Below are 23,818 nucleotides of genomic sequence, written 5' to 3' on the forward strand. Positions count from 1 at the left end.
TGACCACATGGTGCTGTGGGGACAGATCAAAAGTAAGCTAATCAGCTAACAAACTAACTGTGGAGGTGTGGAGCCAATTTATAAAAAAAATGACAAGCAGAAGCTAACAGGATAGCTGCAGATAGCTTAATAGTAGCCTATTGTTTAATAATCAGCCTAACAGTTCAAGGAGGGGGGATGTGAAACTACTGAAATAAGATGCAAGAATAAAATGCTGGGACAAATGAACCAATCGTGCACTGATAATAGAAGTCTGCAAACCACTCAGAAACAAGGGGGTGGGGGGGCGTTACTAGTTTTGTTTGAATAACTATAAGAAAGGCTTGCTGTAGTAAGCACATGTTCTTTTGTTTTGTTCTTTTGCATGTTCTTTTGTTTTGATTTTTGTTCCTTTTGTAACCTTGCAATGTAACAACCATATACTGCAATAAAGTTTCTAAAAGTTACGGTCGGACTTCGTCTCTCTTTGTAACTGATGGGATCCAACAGTGAAGCACAAAATCAGTGTTTGCCATGTCCATCAACCATAACAGATCTTTGTGAGCCTCTCAACACGTCTGTGCTGCCTGCAGACCCATGGACTGAAGTTAGCATAGACTTCACAGAATTGCTCACTGATGAGCACTTGCTTGTTGTCACTGACGTCTACAGCATTCTCAGACGTAGAATTAGTTATGTCTACATCAGCGAAGTCATTCCAAAGCTTGACCAGATTTTCGCTTTATTTAGAGTCCCTCAAATGGGGAGAAGTGACATTCAACAGCAATGAGTTCAGTAAATTCATGAACTACCTGGGCTTCACTCATCAAAAAATCACACCCTGTTAGCCAAGAGCTAATGGAGAAGTTGAGAGATTCATATACACCTTAAAAAAGTGATCCATACAGCTACTGCTGAGAGCAAGTTGTGGAAGCAGGAGTTGTATCATTTTCTTCACAATTACAAAATACCTTTTTTCTCTTATCATCGGTAATTCCAAGGCCCACCATTGGGCCGTCGAATGGTCGCAGCAACTTCTGCCAACGTGGGAACACAAATGAGGGCTTAGGGTGCATGTAAAAATGTGATAGATTGGACATAGCTCTTGCGATCTTGATCGCCAACTGGCAACCACATGTGACTTTAGTGCAGAGACAGTGCGTGATCAAGGATCCAGGATAATGTTCCACAAGCACAATCACACAGACACTGTCTAAAGTAATAATGGCAGGTGGAAGAAACATATGCATATTTTGTGAGGTGCTACAATCCTGCAATAAATTCTTCTCTAAGGTTTAAACAGACCAAACTACTCTTGCATTGGTGTATGAGACAAAAAGGCTGTCCTGCATTAGCGGTACAAATCCCAACACCACCCATATTTGCCAATCTGTATTACCTGGAGCTCACGACTAAAAGCACAGTGAATTATACCTGGCTATAAAATAAATGCAGATCCCATCCTCATCGCCATTGTAAGATCTCCCATTGTAGATCTGCTATTGTAAATCTCGGGAAGAAACATATGGCATTACCTTCTGGATTGCTGCTGTAAACTAAAACTGTGTTATTGACTCCCTCTAGTGGCACACCGCATATGCTAGACTGAGCATATATGGTGGCCTCAAATGAACAATACACTACATATTAAATAAACAATAAACGGACAATACACTATAATAAATAGTAAGATAAAAAGGGTGATTATAGACAAAATCATGAAGAAATAGATAGGGAATGCACTTGGGACACCCGCAAAGTTTCTGACTAATAATGGAGGGGAATTTGCCAAAGATGAGTTCAGAGATATGTGAAAATATGAGCATCATGGTCATGAATACCGCAGTTGAAAGTCTTTTTAGCAATAGACTAATAGGAATTATGCAGTGATCGATGAAATGCTGCATAAAACTTTAGCTGATCAATCAGACTGCAAGTTGACAACTGCTCTCGTTGGGCAGTTCATACATGGAATTCACTCCAGATGGTTGGTGGGTATAGTCCCTATCAATTAGTCTATAGGCAAAATCCAAATTGCCTTCTGTTCTGTGCTATAGTCCTCCTGTACTAGAAGTTCAATTTTCTTCTGCACATTTGAATGCTTTGCATGCAGGGAGACAGTATTTCATCAGGGCTGAAGTCTTGGAGAAAATTTGTAGAGCTCTGAGGCATCATATAAGACCATATGTGGCAGACTTCAATTTAGGAAATTTAGTATACTATAAAAGAGAGGGCCATAGGGAATGGGAAGGCCCTGGCAAGGTAATAGGTCATAATGGTAAGACAGTACTAATTAAACACAGCATTCAAACAGTTAAGGAATTAATTACAAAATCTTGGACTCCAACCAGCTGATAGAAGAACACGAGGCACTTTGCAAATACTTATGTGTTTTGTGATGAGGGTTCTGAGGAACAGAATGTGGTCAATCAAGGGTTGGAAAGTGGTAATGTGAGTGATTATGAAACACACAACAGAGCTATCACATCCACAGGCCAATTGCCCAGAGTAGGTACTCAAGTGACTGATATTCCAGAGAGTTCTCAAACTTTTTAATCTGCGGAACACATAGGTAGCGCAAAATACCCTGTGGACCATCTACCGGTCCTACCTCACCCGCTTTCACTTGCCACTGCAAAAAAAAACTTATCAGACTTAATGGGAAAAATGACATTGCTTTTAATGAGACACCAATGAGGTGATGTAGGTCCAAGCTGGAGAGCTTCAGTCTCATGTCAAGCTACAAGTTTAGCCGGTTCCTCTACTTTGTTTTCAGCCCCATAAGTGTTGAAAATCTGATCTCGCAGTTGTATGCGGCAACAGTAACATAAATCTTGCTTATAAAACTACATTGTTGTTGCTCGTGCTTATGATGAGTTGTGCCGTGCACAGGGGAGCCAGTCTGGTTGCGTGATATCATGCAAGCGGTGGGGATGAGGGTTTTGGCCTGTTCCCTCAGCCTTGGTGTTGTGTGCCAATGACTTTCATTTTGGACCAGCCCATGGACCACCTGGAGGACCCTTATGGACCACACTTTGAGAACCACCGGTCTAGTGAATGAAGGATGCGACCATTGTGGGACATGAAGGAAAAACTACTGGCAAGTTCAAATGTTGGTTGAATGTTCAGGATGATGGCCAAGAAGTGATGTTCATGGACTGACAAAATGAGTGGAGAGTAAGAAAGAATAGCGGAAGGAGTGATATTGCATCTGGAAGTGACTTTTGTGTCAGAAAACGATCACAAACTGGAGAAAGAACCTCCGATAATGCAAAAGGGAGATCTTGTGGTACTAGTCATAACAGACACAAAAGTGAAAGTAGAGGCTGTAGCTTGAATAGGTTAGACAATGAAAGGCCACAGAGCAATCGTGTAATAGAACTAAAAGCAGAATCCTCATGACTGTGAAATTTTAGTGACTGCCAATAAACTAATTAGAGGCAAAACAAAGGGAGTTAGATAGTTGGAGAGAGTTTGGAGTTTATCCTGAAGTACCAGATAAGGACCAACCAGCTTTGTAAGATTGGCAGATTTTGATGAAAACGTCCTTGCAGATGGGACTCGTAAGGCTAAAGTGCGGCTAGTTGCTAGGGGTTTTGAAGAACCACTGGGTGAAACAGGTGTTATAGTAGATTCTACCACCGCTGGAAAAGTAATCTTAAAAACCTTTTTAGCACTTTTGGCCACATATTCACGGGAGTGTAAGTCAATTGACATAAAAGTCGCATTTCTGCAGGGTGATACTTTTCAGAGAGAAGTGTTTCTGAAACACCCCAAAGAGGCAGCAGATGCATAAGGAAAACTATGGAAACTAATGTGTCCATGGCCTGAATAATGTTTCCAGGGTGTGGTATTTTTTGGTAAGATCTGTTCTGTTGAAAACTGGTTGTATTCAACTAAAAGCAGATCCCACAATGATTTATTGGTATCATAAAGGAAGATTTTCAGGCATTTTCATGATACATATTGATGATTTCTTACAGGATGGTGCTGCAGAATTTGAGAAATATGTTATTAATAAGATTAGGGTAAATTTTAAATTGGGAGTCAGGCTTGTGGGCCTTTTAAATTTATTGGTTTAGATATTAAGCAAACTAGGTCTGGAATAACTTTAAACCAACAATCTTATTTAGAGAGTGTTACTCCCATCCTGGTTAATCATACTAGGTCATCACAGAAAGACGGTGTTATAAGAACAGACAGAGCAATTGAACTGGTTGTGTGCTCTGACGAGACCACATGCTAGTATTGATGTATTGGAATTAAGTACTACAATGAAACACCCTAAAGTCAGGAATGTTTTCAGGGCAAATAAAACATTTCAAAAAATAAATCTGGAGAAATGCGTACTTAGGTTCACATCCTTAGGTGACTCAAAGAACATGATGTTACTGTTATGGCCAGGTGAGAACAGGGTCTCAAGCTCCACTTTCGTCCCTTCTCTTGTTTGACCACAACAGGGTTTATCCTTTTTTAACACAGTGGTTGAGCTTACCCACTCTGTGAGTGTCTGCTCTTGTTTCACTAACGTGATTGCAAAAGAACCAATCAGACAGGTTTTCTTGAGTTTAAACAAGAAAGAGGCAACTTTATTACACTTAACACTCTAACCCGATTTAAAATACTAAAAATATGCTACGCATTCACGCACACATTCACACAAGAGTCACGCACACACAAATAAATTAAAGAAACAGATTTGATGGTTGGATGAAAGTCTGGAATAAATGGAATTTAAATACAGTATGTGAGTCCAATAGTCCTCAGCTGAAATTGGAGTCTTGAAGTCTGCGCTGGGCCAGGTGCACAGTGGCGGAGGGGGGGGGGGGGGCGGTGCTTGCTTTGCACAGGGATCCTGACGGCAGGAGGGTGGTGATTGATTCTCATCCCCTGATTGCTGGCTGTGGCTGCTTTCTCTGGACGGGAAAGTGAAGGCGAGTGAGTGCCAGACACTGCTCGGAAGATCCCAGGAAGAAGGTAATATAGCAGCGAATTTTATTCAAATGTATTCAATCACTTCATTTAAATATGCAAAGCTGGATCCTGTTGTCCAGCAGTGGGGGGGGGGGGGGGGGCGCCATGGAGCCTCACTGCCACCAGGAAGATTGGGCCCGGCACTCCCGGCATCGGGCTCCGTGGTGGACCACTGCTGGAATGATCTTCCGGGCCCTCCTGCCACCCAGAGCCCGATGTTAGGATCTCAGTAAAATCCCAGCCAAAGTCTCAGCAGCTTGACTCTTTGTAGCTAAAGGCTGCTACTTTCTAACAGATGGGGAGGCAGTCACATGATTGTCCAGTGTCCTCATTTGCAATTTAATTAGATTCAAGCCTAGGGATTCTCAGTCTGTCTTGGAGTCTCATTGTTTCAATGTTTTCCCCTGGAGGTACATCTCCATGCTTCAGGATGGCTTTGAAAGTCCCACTAACGAGGGTGATAGTGGATAATCTACTCAGGTATCCAAACTGTTGTCCTCAATGGGATCCTTGTTAGACTGTGTCTCCAATTTGATGTCCTGGAATGTGAGGTATTTCAATGCAAATTGTGGTGGCCATCTTGGCTACCAATTTTTTTAAATGTTAAATCTAGGCTCCCAGCTTTCCTTCAAAAAAGTTTAATGTAGTTTTCCCATCGATGAATTAAAAATCCTCATTTGGCATAGCATGTTTTCTTGACAAAAAGAAAGCAGGAACAAATGGAGAGAGGAGGTGAAAAGGGGAGCGATGAAACAAGAGGTTAGAAGAGAGGGAAATGGATGTCAATGAAAGAAGGGATGGATGGAGGGAGGGAAAGAGGGGAGAAAAGAGGGAGAGGGAATGCGGGAGAAGGAACATGGATGGCAATGGAGGAGCAAGAGGGACAGAAGCTGCGATTGGTCCTTTACAACACGGGAAGAAAGGAGAATAAAACCATTAGCTGGGGGGTGGATGTGGTATGGAGGGGGAAAGAGTGCCAGCATGAACAAGGCTGAGGTGGGAGGAAGAGTACCAGTATGAATTGAATGGGTTGGAGGGGGAATAGATAACCACCTCAAACTGTGATGAAGAGTACTAGATTCAGCAGAGAATGGAGGGGGGGGGAAAAAAGAGTACCAATTTGAATGTAGGGAAATGGAAGATGTGTACTTGTTTGAATTGGGTTCAGAGGGGGAGAAAAATACCAGAGGATAGGAGCAGAGGAGATTTCAGACTCGGGGTGAGATCTTGAGATTTAGGAGTCGGAGGGAGGGGTGGGATGCTTCAGAGACTGGGCACCAGAGATTGGGGAAGAGAGAGAATGGGGGAGGTGGATCAGGTAGAGAGGGAGGATTGAGGGAGTGAAGTGCTATTATGTACTTAAAATGTTGGAGAATTGTGAAAAGATTGGGAGTTGGAGAGGCAGAGTGCTTCTGTAAACTGGGGTGGGCTTGGATGTGAGAGAGTACCATTGATATAACTTTTGTGGAAGTGATCATCTGATTGGTCTGTTGAAAATCCAATCATCATGTTGCTTTTCTTTTCTATTAGATGTGAAATATAAAAGAATGATGTGGCAAAAAGAGGTGAGGTGTAAGAGCAGAAGCAATCATTATAAATGTTGACAGTTTCACTTCAGAACAAGATGTTTTCTCAATACAGAGGAAGGAGACTCCAACAAAATTAAACACAGGAGTTGACAACCAAATGATCTATCAGCAAAGCTGAACTGTTTGGTTGGCAGCACTCTCCAGAGGTGCCGTCTTTTGGATGAGATCTTAAACTGAGGCACTGTCTGCTCCCTCAGGTGGATGTAAATGATCCCATGGCATTATTTCAAAAAAAAGGTTATCCCTCGAGTCCTGGGTAATATTTATCCCCCAATCAACACAGGAACAGATTATCTGGCCATTACCACATTGCTGTTTGCTGTGAGCAAATCAGCTGCCACGATACTTCAAAAGTACTTCATTAGGTGTTTTAGGAGTGTGAGAAACGTAGCCCACTTGATAATAATTTACACCAAGTCAAACTCTGAAGAAGTAAGTTTATTTAACGGTCTTGCAAGATCGGGTGTCCTACAAGCAGGCACACCGATCAACATATTCAGTTCATGTTTATACAATACAAATCCATTTGTCCACGCCTTTATTTTACATTATTGGTTATAACGTATTATGACACTAACCTATCCTATGGTTGCTACAGTCTCCTCCTCTGTTTACTTCTCCCCCTACTCTAACTTTCTAGCCCCTAACTCTTGTTTTTGTTTTACCTTATTTGGCTCTCTATTATGTGTTTTAACTTGCAGCTGTCAGCCTTTATCTTAGTGGGGCAGTTTCTTATTCACTACATCCTTTGTTCTAACTCTTGCTGTTTCTCTTTTATCTGCCTAAGCACAATTTTTAAGTGATGTACTGTCCCAAGGTCTGTACTTACATACCCCCTTATCAGTTCTCTTTGTCAGTGATGCACTGTCTTAAGGTCTTTACTTACATACCCCCTTATCAGTTCTCTTTTTCAGTGATTTCATTATGTTGAGTACAAATGACTTCTTGGTAACTTTCCACAAGCTGTAGAAACAACATTTCAGTATTTCTTATTCTCACAATTCCCCCTTTTCTTTTACTTAATCCTTGTTGTTTTCTACATACTGCGGAGGGTTCTCATATGTCCTCTCAAATCCTCTGAGCATTATTTCAGCCGCCTTTTCAATGTCTGTATTCCCGTGGATACTATCCACTTTGTCATTACCTAACAGGTACATACTTTCTTCCTGGCCTCTTTGTATTGACATCTGCTTTGTCAAAGCTGTCTCAATCAATCGCTGTGTCAGCCCTCTTACACAAGGAATAATACAACACCCGATGGCTATTAGTATTCCGACAACCATGATCAGGGAGGTAAAAACCGAGATTATCATGCCTTTCCATTTTCCAAACCAGGATTCAAGCCACCCCGTCAGGGAAGTGTCTGCTCCTGAATTTTCGGCCATCTCCTCTGCTAAAGTTGTTAACCCTTGCAGTGCTCGGGTGATTGAACCATCGGGTGCTGTGTTATTTGGGATAAATGTGCAACATTTCCCTCCTAACATTATACACACACCTCCTTTTTCTGCTAAGATCATATCTAGAGCCAGTCAATTTTCCTAAGCCTTTCTACTAGTGGCATCTAATTGTTCAGCTATACCTTTTACCGCATCTCTAGTATAATTTATAAATCTTTGTTGGTTGTAATAAATATAATTTATCCAATCTACATTTTTGTTAATAGTGACCCACCGAAACAAAGACTCGAAACCGGCGGTTATTTGGTTTCGGGCCTTGAATTCATCAGGTACCCCTCTTGGGACCCCTATGAAATCCATGTATACCTGGTCATCAAAAGAGTTCGCTATCACTTCCCTTTTACCCCTTTCCCTCGTTATTATCTTTTGTTTCTCAAATGCCAAGGTGAATGGTATTGCCAATTGAACAATTGCGCACGTCCCCTTCCACTGGGAGGGTAGGGTCTGTCTCAGGATTTTTCCTCCGCAATACCACCATAAATCCGCTCTGGGAACATTCAATGATGAGTAGTTCCCTCCCCTGACTCTTCCAGTTACGTCCTCAGTCTCTATGCATGACTTCAACTCTCCCATATTTCTGGTTAGCTCCGCACCGTGTCGACGTACGCATGATGTGTGATTCACACTGGTGGCTAAAAATGAAGGGGGAGTCCTTGAATCTTCTTTCTCTAGGGGAGGGAACATTATTGACAAGGATATGCAAGTTTGAATACCCCAAGCCATCTTATCCTGATATAGGGCTAACATGCATTCCATGCCCTTTCGGTCACGCTCCCACCCCAGCGGGAAAGGTACTACTTGAGCTATCGGTCTACCAGATGCACAAGCATAGCAATTGTTTTTGTTCAAACTTTTTACAGTATATTTTATCCATTCTACCCAGGCATTTGTGTCCCCGTAACCGGTTTCTATCTCAATTGTCTTTCTCAGGTCCTTTACCTCTATTATTTTTACTATGTTAGGATCGTTATGAGAGGTCCCTTTTAGTTTGTTAGATGGTTTACCAGTCTTATCTATTGTTACCTGAAAACAACATTTTAATTCACCTTTCTTTTTCCCTTCTCTAACTGTTACTCCAAACACCTTGTTGTCTAATTGGAAGTGGGTAATACAAAAACATCCAACCCATTTTATTTCCTGGCTACTTTTGAAAAGAAAGAGAGAAGGCACACAATATTACAGACAGTATTTCCGCGCTCGCGCCGTTATATTAAAAAAATTCGTTACTCAAAGTCTTTTTAGCTTTATTTTCAATGGTTCTTCTGTTAATTCGGTTGTCCAAGTTCCTTCCTCGGCCGGGGGTTGTACCGGCCCCTTGATTCTTGTGTAGTGGGTCCAACCTCTTTCTGCCATTCTTATGGCTGTTTCAGTGGTTAGGAGAGTCTGGTATGGTCTTTCCCAGTTCAGTTGTAGTTTAGTCTCTTTCCACGATTTCACCAGAACCCAATCTCCTGGTTGGATCTTGTGCACTGCAAATTCGAGGTGGTGTCTGTGCTAACAGGCCTTGCTTCCTGAGGAATGACAATGAGGAAGACAACGCCAGTATATAGTTCTTTAGAAACGAATCTTTAGTTTCTAAGGTTGGCATCTTGCCCCTGGTTCCCATATCGGGTAATCCGAATAGCATTTCATAGGGGGACAGTCCCACATCTTTTCTAGGGGCTGTCCGAATTCTGAGTATCGCTATAGGTAAACATTTTGTCCAGGGTAGCCTTGTTTCAAGTATCAGTTTGGACAGGTGTTTCTTTAAGGTCTGATTCATTCTTTCCACCCGCCCTGAAGAGGGAGGGTACCAAGGGGTATGGAAGTCCCATTGGATTCCCAATCCCCTAACTATTTCTTGTAATAGCTTCGAGGTAAAATGACTTCCTTGGTCTGAAGTGCTGTGGCTGCCACAGCTTGCACACACTCTGGCCATCCCTTCTAGCTATTTCATTGTGGTTTCTGCCACTTAAAATCAAAGCTCAGCAAAGCTACTATTCCTAACTTTGCTATATTTCCCATTAAGCATTGTACCATGCCTAAAAGCAAATATAAAAAAACTCAGCAACTGCTGAATCAGAAGGGTAGGCTGAGCCACCCTCTAACAAGGGGGCGTGTATTAGCCTGGTCGGTATGTTTTTCATTCTAACTTTGTCATGTCTGGGTGATAAGAAGAGTGCTGTTGAAGTATAATGTCTCTCTCTCTCTCTCTCTCTCTCTCTCTCTCGCTGTACCAGCTGCAAGGCCAAGCTGCCTCTGCAGCCCTGAAGTTATGAAGTCATTTCTGATAAGCTGTCCCTCCCTACAGCACTGAAGCTAGCTTGTTAGCAGTACATGACTGATTAATTGTTTCAGGGTAGGCTGAGCCACCCTCTAACAAGGGGGCGTGTATTAGCCTGGTCGGTATGTTTTTCATTCTAACTTTTCCCTAGGATTGTCATGTCTGGGTGATAAGAAGAGTGCTGTTGAAGTACAATGTCTCGCTCTCTCTCTCTCTCACTGTACCAGCTGCAAGGCCAAGTTGCCTCTGCAGCCCTGAAGTCATTTCTGATAAGCTGTCCCTCCCTACAGCACTGAAGCTAGCTTGTTAGCAATACATGACTGATTAATTGTTTCATCTTAAATGTTCCCATGTAATTCTGTTCTTAAAAATTCTAAAATCTAAATTCTGTTCTCACAGTCCCCCCTTTTGATTCTTCAAAACATTTTTAAAAAATCAATCCTTTGATCCCACCTAGGTGCCTTTAATGGTCTCTATTTGTCTAGAAACAGCCTTCAACACCCAGAGGGGTCGCACTCAATACGCCGCCTGCTTGTGCCATAAGAGGGGCCTGCGGTAACTCTGTAAAGGCATAAGTTTTGCAGGGGCTTCAACTACTTGTTTACAACAATGCCTTTTACTATCAGATTTCTAAGGTCTTTCATCTGGCCCCTATGGCCGATATTATTGTTCTGCCACTGTGGGTCTTGATTAGGGTATTTTTGTTCAGCTGGTTCGTTTCCCCCTACCCCGGGAGGGTTTTCTCTTTCCCAAATTTTCAGGGGTCTTCTACGAGGACTTTCATTTCCTTTTTAAACACTCTTACCTCTCCTGACGTTAATGGTGCACTAACAAATCCAATTTCATTATTTCCTATTGGTACCTCTCTCAAGGGCATCATTGTCTTAGGAGACTCTCTGTCTCTATCGTCGTCGTTATCGTCGGGTTTAGGGGTGGTCCTTCTTGCTGTCCTTAGATCATATTTGGGTCTTTTTCTCCTTGGTTTTTGACTCTAAATCCCAATACTCCAACATCCATCCCAATGGACTTTCTGGAGGGATGTTGCCGGCAGACTTTCCTTGTCTCCCATCGTCTTCCTTTTTAGACGATTTATTTCCCATGATTAACTGAAGGGTCTTGTACCCTATGGTATTCACCTCCTAGCAGAAGGTTCTTATACCTTACGGTATTCACCTCCTAACTGAAGGGTCTTATACCCGACAGTATTCACCTCCTAACTGAAGGGTCTTGTACCCTACGGTATTCACCTCCTAGCTGAAGGGTCTTATACCTTACGGTATTCACCTCCTAACTGAAGGGTCTTATACCATACAGTACTCACCTCCTAGCTGAAGGGTCTTATACTGCCCCACAGTATTCACCTCCTAACTGAAGGGTCTTGTACCCTACGGTATTCACCTCCTAGCTGAAGGGTCTTATACCTTACGGTATTCACCTCCTAACTGAAGGGTCTTATACCCTACGGTACTCACCTCCTAGCTGAAGGGTCTTATACTGCCCCACAGTATTCACCTCCTAACTGAAGGGTCTTGTACCCTACGGTACTCACCTCCTAGCTGAAGGGTCTTATACTGCAGTACTGAGAAGGTCTTATCCTACAGTTAACCAGTATTCACCTCCTAACTGAAGGGTCTTATACCTTACGGTATTCACCTCCTAGCTGAAGGGTCTTATACTGCCCCACAGTATTCACCTCCTAACTGAAGGGTCTTGTACCATACAGTACTCACCTCCTAGCTGAAGGGTCTTATACTGCCCCACAGTATTCACCTCCTAACTGAAGGGTCTTGTACCCTACGGTATTCACCTCCTAGCTGAAGGGTCTTATACCTTACGGTATTCACCTCCTAACTGAAGGGTCTTATACCACACAGTACTCACCTCCTAGCTGAAGGGTCTTATACTGCAGGACTGTAAAATTCACTCCTCAAGGACTTTTGGTACTTAGAAGGTCTTATCCTACAGTTAACCATAAGTCACCAAGATAATACTTAAAAGTCGTTTTTCTTACCTTGGTCCGTGCACGGAGTTGCCTGACTTCACATGTGTACCTGCCGCACTAAATACTCGTTCAGAGTGACTTCCCTAGGATCGTTTTCAGTCAATTACTCGGGTCCGCTACCAACGAGAGAAACGAGACCGTTTTTAAATTAACGGGACGCGTCTTCTCGTCTGTCGTCGGCTGCAGTCCCGGCAATGATGAAGAGATCCCGGACGAGCCCCCAATTGTGGGAAACGTAGCCCACTTGATAATAATTTACACCAAGTCAAACCCTGAAGAAGTAAGTTTATTTAACGGTCTTGCAAGATCGGGTGTCCTACAAGCAGGCACACCGATCAACATATTCAGTTCATGTTTATACAATACAAATCCATTTGTCCACGCCTTTATTTTACATTATTGGTTATAACGTATTATGACACTAACCTATCCTATGGTTGCTACAGTCTCCTCCTCTGTTTACTTCTCCCCCTACTCTAACTTTCTAGCCCCTAACTCTTGTTTTTGTTTTACCTTATTTGGCTCTCTATTATGTGTTTTAACTTGCAGCTGTCAGCCTTTATCTTAGTGGGGCAGTTTCTTATTCACTACATCCTTTGTTCTAACTCTTGCTGTTTCTCTTTTATCTGCCTAAGCACAATTTTTAAGTGATGTACTGTCCCAAGGTCTGTACTTACATACCCCCTTATCAGTTCTCTTTTTCAGTGATTTCATTATGTTGAGTACAAATGACTTCTTGGTAACTTTCCACAAGCTGTAGAAACAACATTTCAGTATTTCTTATTCTCACAGGAGGACTGGTGATCGTGAAAGTCGCTGTATAATGTGAAAGATTTTGTTCAGCACAAGGCTCTGTGATGCAGCCAGCCATTTGGTAGTAGCTGATGCCTGAGGCAATGTTCTGGTGGCGTCATCGAGTGACGGACTGACAGGGAGCGGCGGCTTCACTTGGGGTAAACAACAACTCACCTGGGAGCGACTATGGCCGGCGACTTGCAGCGGGATAGTACTCCAAAGAGCAGCAAGAGGAGTAGTAAGTGAACCAGCGAGCGGCCATTTCTACTCCCTATTCACAGCGCCGAGTCAAGCGCTCGAGCGGCCGGGCGTCGCGCGTCCCGCGTCCCGAAAAGCCGCAGAAGTTTCTCGATTGCCGCTGCGGGATGGGGCCTGGCGGAATCGGGAACCAGCGATCGGTTCTCTGGCCCGGGGGGGGGGGGGGGGGGGGCTTCTTCGGGTCTTTTCTTTGAAGGGGCACTCAACGGGAAAGTGGCTAGCAGTATTTACACACCGAAAAAAAAAACTTTATTATAATCAGACGTACTTCTCCTGAGGTGCCGAGCTTGTAATTGTGGACGAGGGCGGAGATTATGTCAGTGGAGTTCAGGGCTTTTCCTGAATTCAAATAAAATATAGTTTTAAATGTAGATCTAATTAATTTCCTACTTATAAAACTGCTTTTTTTAAAATAAAGATCAGTGCGAGATAACCTGTTAGTCAGGATTTTGCGGTTAGTGGTGAACAAATGTTCATCGTTCCTTACACTTGCCCAGAGATATTCTGTGGGCTTTAGTACTGGAACTTGCAGTTATTAGAGTCAAAACAGCCTCTACAGGTGATCTGGGAGTGAACGGGACAAACACCCATTTTAACCAACCAGATTGAACAGTCCTCATTCTGGCATGCAGAGTCTAATCCTGGAGGTGTAAATTAGAATATTTATTTAATGCCAAATCTGTACAGAAAGTGAAATACACAGAGGGAAAGAAAGATATGATTATGAGACACAGAATCATAGAATGGTTACAGCACAGAAGGAGGCCATTCGGCCTATCATATCTGTGCTGGCACTCCAAGAGCAACTCAACTCTGAAAATAATTAAGATCTGACCGCATGAGACTCCACACTTATAGTAGTTAATTTTCAGTGCCAGTGATGCTGTTTGGCAGTAATTAAAATGTATCACGCTTTTAAAAATCACTGACACTTGAATGGACAAACTCTAATTTTTTTTTCTGGTGTGTTTAATGTGTATCTATTGTGCAAGTACCACAAATTCATGTCTTTGCAAGTAATTGCATGCTGAATGTCTCCGCATGATACTGTTACCGTGAACCTTCTGGAGGAGCAGAGCAACTTCCTGATTTCTGCTATTAACTGTGCAGTGCGGATGGCAGAAGTTGGTGTTGAATTTACTGCTTAATAATGAGTGCTGGTCGCCTCACCATTATTCCTATCACAAAATCTGGGCCAGTATTTTCTGAAACTGGAGATATGACCCTTTAAGGGTGTAATATGAACTAATTAAGCAAAAACCACTGGAGCTTGTTGAATCTTACATGTAGTTTGGCCAGGGAACTTTGCAATTGAAATGTTTGTCATCTTCAGATGCTAGCTTGGAAATATAAAGCATCTTAAGATTGTTCGTATGTAATTAGACAATGCACAGATGTACTGCTTTTATATATATATATGTCTACTGAATCTTGTGTGTGGCACTGTTCTTGATAAGTCATAATGGTAACTTCTGAGTGGTTAAAAAAAAAATTAAATCAATGACAAAATATAAGAGTCAGAAATTTGTTTTCAAAAACTCCTCACAACTTCCCATATGTCTATATCTAAAGACGAAACGTCATGTTGCAGGGATGTGTTGTATAAAATTTAGTCAAGATCAGAATATAAATTTCCTTCCTATAACTGTCCATTGGTCTGGGTGAGGCATTTTGATAAGTAGCCTTCAACCTTACGGCAGACTTAACAATGCTGTAAACTCCTAATTAGAGAAAACGTTTATGTTGTTACGAATGACCAACCAGGTCACCAGAAGAAGGCGCACCATTTTTAAAATTAAGTATTTGCGTATATAAAGAGTTGATGTATAAAAAATGATGTAAACTAAACTCACAAGGAATAAGTTGTTTCATGTTGCATTTTTCTTTTTCCTTTGCCGCAAGCCATTTTTCAGCTTTGCAGGTTAGCCACTGATACTTTGGCAATATTCCCAAATTCTGATTAGGCTTTTCCTGTAAACTTCATACTCTTCACTTATTTTCTTGATGATTATGCTATATGCCCCACATTGAATGATTTGATTTAATATGCTAAATGGTAAGGTTGTTACTTGTAATATTCATTATATGCTTTATGCTTCTCTGATGGCACAGATTTTATAATCGGTGCAGTCTGTTAATAGGATGTTAAGACATGTCTCCTCTCTGCCATTCTTGTATTTTCCTCTAGATCATTAACATTCCTTCCTATATGTGTATATATAGGTATTTTATGTGAAAATACCCATTTATATCTGAGTAACAGGTTAGTAATGTCCTTTTATCCTGCTCTGTCATTGGTAGTCAGGTACTGTAAGTGAAGCAATAACAGTGAATTTTCCCTCCTTTGTGATGAAATGATTTGCTTCCACGTGATGCTGCGACTGCTAGAACTGATACGACTTGTCCATCTGAGTTTAGATGAAAGCTAGTCCTGGATTTCCTGACTCATGGCTGATGAGTAGTCAGTTAGGGGCACTGTGGTATATACTCGAAAAGAACAAATCCTAATTGATTAACATTGGTTTCCATTTCACTCTTCAGTGAGATTCTGTATTTTTATCCTGACCATCTGCGTATAGCACTCCATCTATTTGAGCAATTTGACTAAACAATTCTTCTATCAAATGCCTTAATTAAAAATTAATGCTCTAGAACAGTAACTATTTCTGTTTAAATCTCAACTGCAAATTATTTTTCTAAATTCCAGTTTTGCCAACCAGTTTAATACCCTTCTGAATATTTTGTGAATTAAGTTCAACTGTATTTTCCCCCTTTAAACCCCCCAAATCATAAAAGGTAAACATTATTTGCACTTCAATAAATCATCTATTATATATTATGTACTCTGTATAATGTTTAGACTTTATTAAAATCTAATTTCAAGGTTTCATTAGTGGTTGAAGCAGCATTACATGATATTGATTATAAAGCCATGGTTCATCTGCAACATAGGAAAGCACAGATTTGAGGAATTGTGGGAGCAATTCAAACTGCTTTGCTATGCAGCATTTTACGTTGCAATCCCCCCCCCCCCCCACCACACGCCAACCGATTGCTCATTCAGTGCAATTTTTGAGGTTTGTAACAACTCCTCTCTTAGAAAGTTTTACAGAGAAAATTGAACCCTTTTATCCCTCCATCAGGATCAATTCAAAAATCCAATGGGATCAAAGTATTATGATTAATTCATAGAACTTAGAAATAAGAAAGGGGTGATCACTTTGATGGGATTATACTATAGGCCCCCCAATTGTCAGAGGGAATTGGAGGAGCATATATGTAGGGAAATCACAGATAGGTGTAGGAATTATAGGGTTGTAATAGTAGGTGATGTTAACTTCCCTAATATTGACTGGGACTGCCTTAGTGCTAAGGGATCAGATGGGGAAGAATTTAAGTGTGGCCAGGATAGTTTTCTGAAGCAGTATGTGGATGGCCCTACCAGAGAAGGGGCTACACTTGACCTCCTCTTAGGAAATGAGGCTGGGCAGGTGGTTGATGTGTCAGTGGGGGAGCACTTTGGGACCAGTGACCATACTATTAGCTTAAAGATAGTTATAGAAAAGGATAGGACTGGTCCTCAGGTTGAAGTCCTAAATTGGGGGAAGGCTAATGTCGATGACATCAGACCGGAACTCTCAAAAGTTGAATGGGAGAGGCTGTTTACATATAGAGGGACGACTGGCAAATGGGAGGCTTTTAAAAGTGAGATAGGAAGAGTACAGGGCCGGCATGTTACTGTTAGATGGAAGGGCAAGGCTGGCAAGTTTAGGGAACCTTGGTTGACAAGGGATATTGAGGGTCTGGTCAGGACAAAGAAGGAGGCATAGGCAGCTAGGATCAAGCGAGTTCCTCGAGGAGTATAGGGGATGTAGGAGTACACTTAAGAAGGAAATTAGGAGGGCAAAACGGGCCATGAGATTTCCCGGGCAGATAAGATAAAGGACTACCAGAAGGACGTGGAGGCTTTGGAGAGGGTACAGAAGACGTTTACCAGGATGTTGCATGGTCTGGAGGGCATTAGTTATGAGGAGAGGTTTGATAAACTTGGATTGTTTTCACTGGAACGACGGAGGTGGAGGGGCGACATGATAGAGGTTTACAAAGTTATGAGCGGCATGGACAGAGTGGATAGTCAGAAGCTTTTTCCCAGGGTGGAAGAGTCAGTTACTAGGGGACATAGGTTTAAAGTGAGAGGGGCAAAGTTTAGAGGGCATGTGCGAGGCAAGTTCTTTACACAGAGGGTGGTGAGTGCTTGGAACTTGTTGTGGGGGGAGGTGGTGGAAGCAGGTACGATCGTGACGTTTAAGAGGCATCTTGACAAATACATGAATAGGATGGGAATAGAGGGATACGGACCCCGGAAGTGCAGAAGGTTTTAGTTTAGGCAGGCATCAAGATCGGCGCAGGCTTGGAGGGCCGAATGGCCTGTTCCTGTGCTGTACTGTTCTTTGAGAATCCTAAAAGATTCTATAAGTATATTAAGAGTAAAATGGTAGCTAGGGAGAGAGTAGGTCCCCTTAAGGATCACTGTCGTAATCTATGTGTGTAGCCACGGGCAATGTGCGAGGTCTTAAATGAATACTTCTCCATGGTAAATACAGATGAGAAGATGATGGAAGCTAGTGAGTTCAAGGGAGGAAACAGCGATATCCTGAAGCATACCAACATTACAAAGGAGGAGGTGTTGGAGGTTTTGAAGTGCATTAAGGTGGATAAATCCTGGTCAGGCCCTGGGGTATATCCTAGGTTTCTATGGGAAGCAAGGGAGGAGATTGCTGGGGCCCTGGCAGAGATTTTTGTATCATCGTTAGCCACGGGTGAGGTACCGGAAGACTGGAGGATAGCTAATGATATGCCTTTATTTAAGAAGGGCAGCAGGGATAAGCCAGGGAACTACAGGCCGGTGAGCCTTACATCAGTGGCGGAAAGTTATTGGAAGGGATTCTGAGAGACAGGATTGATATGCATTTGGAAAGGCAAGGTCTGATTAGGGATAGTCAGCGGGCTTTGTGCGTTGGACATCATGTCTCACGAATTTGATTGAGTTTTTTGAGGAGGTGACCAAGAGGATTGACGAGGGCAGGGGGATGGACGTTGTCTCCATGGACTTTAGCAAGGCCTTTGACAAGATCCCGCATGGTAGGCTGGTTCAGACGGTTTGAGCACATGGGATCCAGGATGAGCTAGCCAATTGGATACAAAATTGGCTTGGTGATAGGAGGCAGAGGGTGGTAGTGAAGGGTTGTTTTTCAGATTGGAGGCCGGTGACCAATGGTGTGCCGCAGGGATCGGTGCTGGGCCCTCTGTTGTTTGTCATATATATTAATGACTTGGATGTGAATGTAGGGGGCATGATTAGTAAGTTTGCAGATGACACCAAAATTGGTGGTATAGTGGACAGTGAAGAAAGTTAGAACAGGATATAGATCAACTGGGAAAGTGGGCAAGGGATTGGCAAATGGAATTTAACGCAGACAAGTGCAAAGTGATGCATTTTGGGAAGTTAAACCAGGACAGGACATATACAGTGAATGGCAGGGCCCTGGGGAGTGTTGTTGAGCAGAGATACCTTGGGGTGCAAGTACACAGTTCCCTGAAAATGGCAACACAGGTAGACAGGGTGGTGAAGAAGGCATATGGCATGCTTGCCTTCATCGGCCGAGGCGTTGAGTACAAGAGTTGAGACGTCATGTTACAGTCGTACATAATGTTGGTTAGGCCGCATTTGGGTACTGTGTGCAGTTCTGGTCGCCGCACTACAGGAAAGATGTGATTTAAGCTGGAGAGGGTGCAGAAAAGATTCACAAGGATGTTGCCTGGTTTGGAGGGCTTGAGTTATAAAGAGAGATTGGATAGGCTGGGTCTGTTTTCCCTGGAGTGAAGGAGGCTGAGAGGGGACATGATAGAGGTATATAAAATTATGAGAGGCATAGATTAGATTAGATTAGAGATACAGCACTGAAACAGGCCCTTCGGCCCACCGAGTCTGTGCCGAACATCAGCCACCCATTTATACTAATCCTACACTAATCCCATATTCCTACCAAACATCCCCACCTGTTCCTATATTTCCCTACCACCTACCTATACTAGTGACAATTTATAATGGCCAATTTACCTATCAACCTGCAAGTCTTTTGGCTTGTGGGAGGAAACCGGAGCACCCGGAGAAAACCCACGCAGACACAGGGAGAACTTGCAAACTCCACACAGGCAGTACCAGGAATCGAACCTGGGGCTGTGAGGCTGCGGTGCTAACCACTGCAGATAGCCAGCGTCTGTTTCCCATGGTAGGGGTGACTAAAACTAGAGGGCATAGATTTAAGGTGAGAGGGAGGAGGTTTAAAGGGGATCAAAGGGGTAAATTTTTCACACACAAAATAGTGGGTATCTGGAATGAGCTGCCAGAGGAGGTGGTGGAGGCAGGAACAGTAGCAGCATTTAAGAGGCATCTGGACAGGTACTTGAATGACCAAAACATAGGGGGATATGGAATTAACGCAGGCAGGTGGGATTAGAATAGTTAGGCATTATGGTTGACATGGACACGGTGGGCCGAAGGGCCTGTTTCTATACTCTATGACAAACATATATGATAGAGTTGAATCGACATGTACAGGTGATAAACTTCCTCACCGTATCATGATTCAAGATTCAATTAAGCTGCTGCTGATATTAGTGGCCTGGACTTTGCGGTAGAAATAATGATGAGGCTACCATTACTCAGGAGTAGGTTGCACAGTGGCGCAGTAGTTAGCACCGTGGCCTCACAGCTCCAGTGACCCGGGTTCAATTCTGGGTACTGCCTGTGTGGAGTTTGCAAGTTCTCCCTGTGTCTGCGTGGGTTTCCTCCGGGTGCTCCGGTTTCCTCCCACATGCCAAAGACTTGCAGGTTGATAGGTTAATTGGCCATTATAAATTGCCCCTAGTATAGGTAGGTGGTAGGGAAATATAGGGACAGGTGGGGATGTGGTAGGAATATGGGATTAGTGTAGGATTAGTATAAAATGGGTGGTTGATGGTCAGCACAGACTCGGTGGGCCGAAGGGCCTGTTTCAGTGCTGTATCTCTAAACTAAACTAAACTAAATGTACCATTAAACATGGAAATCTGGGAGTCATGTCTGAGTTGCCCTACTCCTCCAGAGGCTTCACTCTCCGTATTCCACTGAGACTCAGCATTCACATACATGAAAGGATGTGAATTTAAGGTACTTGCTGACTAGATAATAAAAAGATTAGCATTACTGAAAGTTGGTAAGTCATCTGGTCCAACGGGAAAGCATCCTAGGTTGTTGAAAGAAGGAAAGGAAGAAATAGCAGAGGCATTGGCCACAATCTTTCAATCCTCATTAGATATAGGAGTAGAGCCAGAGGACTGGAGGGTTGCTAATGTTATACCACCCTTCAAAAACAGGAGAGGGATAAACCAGGAAACTCAAATCAGTCAGCCTATCATTGGTAGTGGGGAAGTTATTGGAAACAGTCATCCGGGACAAAATAAACATTCATTTGGAAAGGCATGAATTAATCAAGAGCTGTCAGCATGAATTTGTTAAGGGAAGGCTTTGTCTGACTAACAGGATAGAATTATTTTTGTGGAGGTAACAAGGAGGATCATTGAGGGTAGCACATTTGATGTAGTCTGCATTAAAGGCTACCTGCTACCTTACCCGAACCTGACTGGACCCGACGACATGTGTCGAGTTCAGGTCGGGTCGGGCTGGGTCTGGGTTGGACAAACACAGTAAGAATTACATTTTGCTCTGCTGGGAAGTTGAGTCTAGTAAGTGTCAAAAATTGAAAAGACTACCTGAGCTGGGTGTCTGGGACATCAAGGAGGGAAATTATGAGTCTGCGCAGTGAGCGAGTGAGCGTATCTATGACGTCATCGCGCTCATGCTGCAGCTTCCTGCAGGTTCGGAATCGGAAGGTAGGTAAAGTGAACGTTCTGGTGATCGGGTCAGGTCGGGCTCGGGAAAAAATGGAGGGACTCGGGCCGACTTGGGCTCCGGTCCGATGTGGTTCTGTCGGGTTTGGGTCGGCTTCTTTTTTCCCTGACCTGAGCAGGCCTTTAGTCTGCATGGATTTTGGAAAGACTTTTGACAAGGTCTCACATGGCAGACTGGTCAGAAAAGTAAAAGCTCATTGGATCCAAGGGAAAGTGGCATGGGATCCAAAATTGGCAAGAAGCGAAGGGTTGTTTTGTGACTGGAGGACTATCCAGTGGGGTTTTGCAGGGCTCAGTAATAGGTCCCTTGCTTTTCATGATTATATTGTAGGGGACATGATTAAAAAGTTTCCAGTTGTTACAAAAATTGGATATGTGATTGATAGTGTGGAACAAAGCTGTAGACTACAGGAAGATATCAATGGACTGGTCAGGTGGCCAGAAAGGTAAAAATGGAATTCAATGCAGAAAAGTGTGAGGCAAACAAGGCAAGCGGATACATGTTAAATAGTACAATACTGGGAAATGTAGATGAGCGGTGGGCCTTTGGATTGCATGTCCACAGATCCCTGAAGGTAGCAGGACCAGTAGATAAGGTGGTTAAGAAAGCATAAAGGATACCTTTCTTTATTAATGGAGGCATAGAATATAAAAGCAGGGAGGTTATGCTAGAATTGTATAAAATGCTAATTAGCCACACTACAGTACTGCATGCAGTTCTGGTCACCATATTACACGAAGGATGTGATCGCATTAGAGAGGGTACAGAGGAGATTTCTGAGGATGTTGCCAGGACTGGAAAATTTAGCTATGTGGAAAGATTGGATAGGCTGGGGACTATTTTCTTTGGAACAGAAGGAGCTGAGGGGAAATTTAATTGAGGTGTCTAAAATTATGGAAGACCTAGATAGAGTGGATAAGGGAGTATCTGTTTCCCCTAGAGAGATGTCCGTAACCGGGGGCATACATTTTTAAAGTAATTGATAGAAGGATTAGAGGGGAGTTGAGGAATAATTTTTTCACCCAAAAGGTGGTGGGGATCTGGAACTCTGTGTGTGAAAGGGTGGTAGAAGCAGAAACATTTATTACCTTTAAAAAGCACTTGGATATGCACTTAAAGTGCTGCAGCCTACATTGCGTAAGCTTGAGGTTATCCAAAACTCTGCTGTCCGTGTCCTAACTTGCAGTTCAGTTCACCCATTATCCCCGTGATTGCAGACCTATATTGACTCCTGGTTAAGCAACACCACAATTTGAAAGTTCTTATTATACTTTTCAAATCCCTGCATTGTCCTGCACTCCCTCACTCTGTAATCTCCTCCAGCCCTACAACCCACTGAGATATCTGCGTTCCTTCAATTTTGGCCTCTTCAGTATCCTTTATTTTAATTACTATATCATTGATAGCCAAGGCCCTCAGTCTGGAATTGCCATTCAAACCTCCATGTGCCTCTTTTCCCCTCTTTCCTCCTTTTAAGACATTTCTTAAAACTTATATTTTTTACCAAGCATTTGGTCATCTGCCCTAATACCTCCTTATGTGGCTTGGTGTCAAATTTTGTTTGATCATGCTGCTGTGAACCACCTTGGGATTTTCACTACATTAAAGGTGCTTTATAAATACAAGTTGTTGTTGTTGCTGATCGTGATGAGGAAACGTACAGGCTTCAGGATGATGAAATGGGCAGAAGCATGGCAGATGGAGTTCGATATGGAGAGGTGTGAAGTGTTCCACTTCGGGAGCACCAATGTGAAAAAACGGTATACCCTAAATGACACAATTTTGAAAAGTGTAGATAAGCAGAAAAACCTTGGTCTCCATATACACAAACTCTTTAAAGGTGGCAGGACCAGTTGATAAGGTGGTTAAAAAACATGGGTTAGTTCGTGTTTATAAATAGAGGAATAGAATATAAAAGTGAAGAGATCACGCTAGAACTTTATAAATCACTGGTTAGGCCTCAGCTGGAGTATTGTGGACAATTCCGGGCACCACACTTCAAGAAAGATGTAAATGCCTTAGAAAGGGTACAGAGGAGCTTTCCCAGGGTGTTAATGGGGTGAGGAAGTACAGTTATGAGGAGAGGGCGCAAAGTTAGGGCTGTTCTCCTTGAAATACTGAAGGTTAAGAGGCGACCTAATAGAGGTTCTCAAGATGCTGAGAGGTTTTGATAGAGTAGATAGAGGGAAAAAGAATTCCCTTTGGCAAGTGGGCCAATTACCAAAGGTTTAAAATTAGTGGCGTAAGATCTAGAGGAGAGATGAGAAGTTGTTGGGATCTGGAACACTGTACCTGGAAAAGATGGTGGAAGCTGATTCCATAAATAACTTTAAAAGGAAATTTAACAGGTATTTGAGGATGAGGAACCTTACAGGGTTGCGGACAGAAGGCAGAGATGTTGGACTAAGCGTGACTGCTGTTTCAGGGAGTCAGCACAGGCACAACAGGCTGAGTAGCCGCCTTCTGTGTTGTACGTTTCTGTACCCACAAAGCATGCCAAACCAAACTTTGTCCATTCAAGTGTAAATGAATTTTTAAATGGCGTGA

At 42.8% G+C, this 23,818-nt stretch overlaps 1 protein-coding gene across 3 annotated transcripts in view; it reads left to right on the top strand.

Moving 5' to 3' along the window:
• The first annotated feature begins 4,876 nt into the window (after positions 1-4,876).
• Positions 4,877-23,818, top strand: part of LOC137383396 (transmembrane channel-like protein 7) — a 125,847-nt gene continuing 106,905 nt past the window's right edge. For 2 of the 3 annotated variants that reach the window (XM_068056193.1, XM_068056194.1), the window contains exons 1-2: positions 12,748-12,929; positions 13,057-13,297. In XM_068056193.1, the coding sequence (XP_067912294.1) occupies positions 13,246-13,297 (52 nt within the window). In that variant the 5' untranslated portion in view covers positions 12,748-12,929; positions 13,057-13,245. Of the gene's footprint in view, positions 4,957-12,747; positions 12,930-13,056; positions 13,298-23,818 lie in introns of those variants that run through there. The other variant, XM_068056192.1, reaches the window with a different exon arrangement.

This window comes from Heterodontus francisci, chromosome 24 (assembly GCF_036365525.1).
Source record: "Heterodontus francisci isolate sHetFra1 chromosome 24, sHetFra1.hap1, whole genome shotgun sequence".
Taxonomy (NCBI): Eukaryota; Metazoa; Chordata; class Chondrichthyes; order Heterodontiformes; family Heterodontidae; genus Heterodontus; species Heterodontus francisci.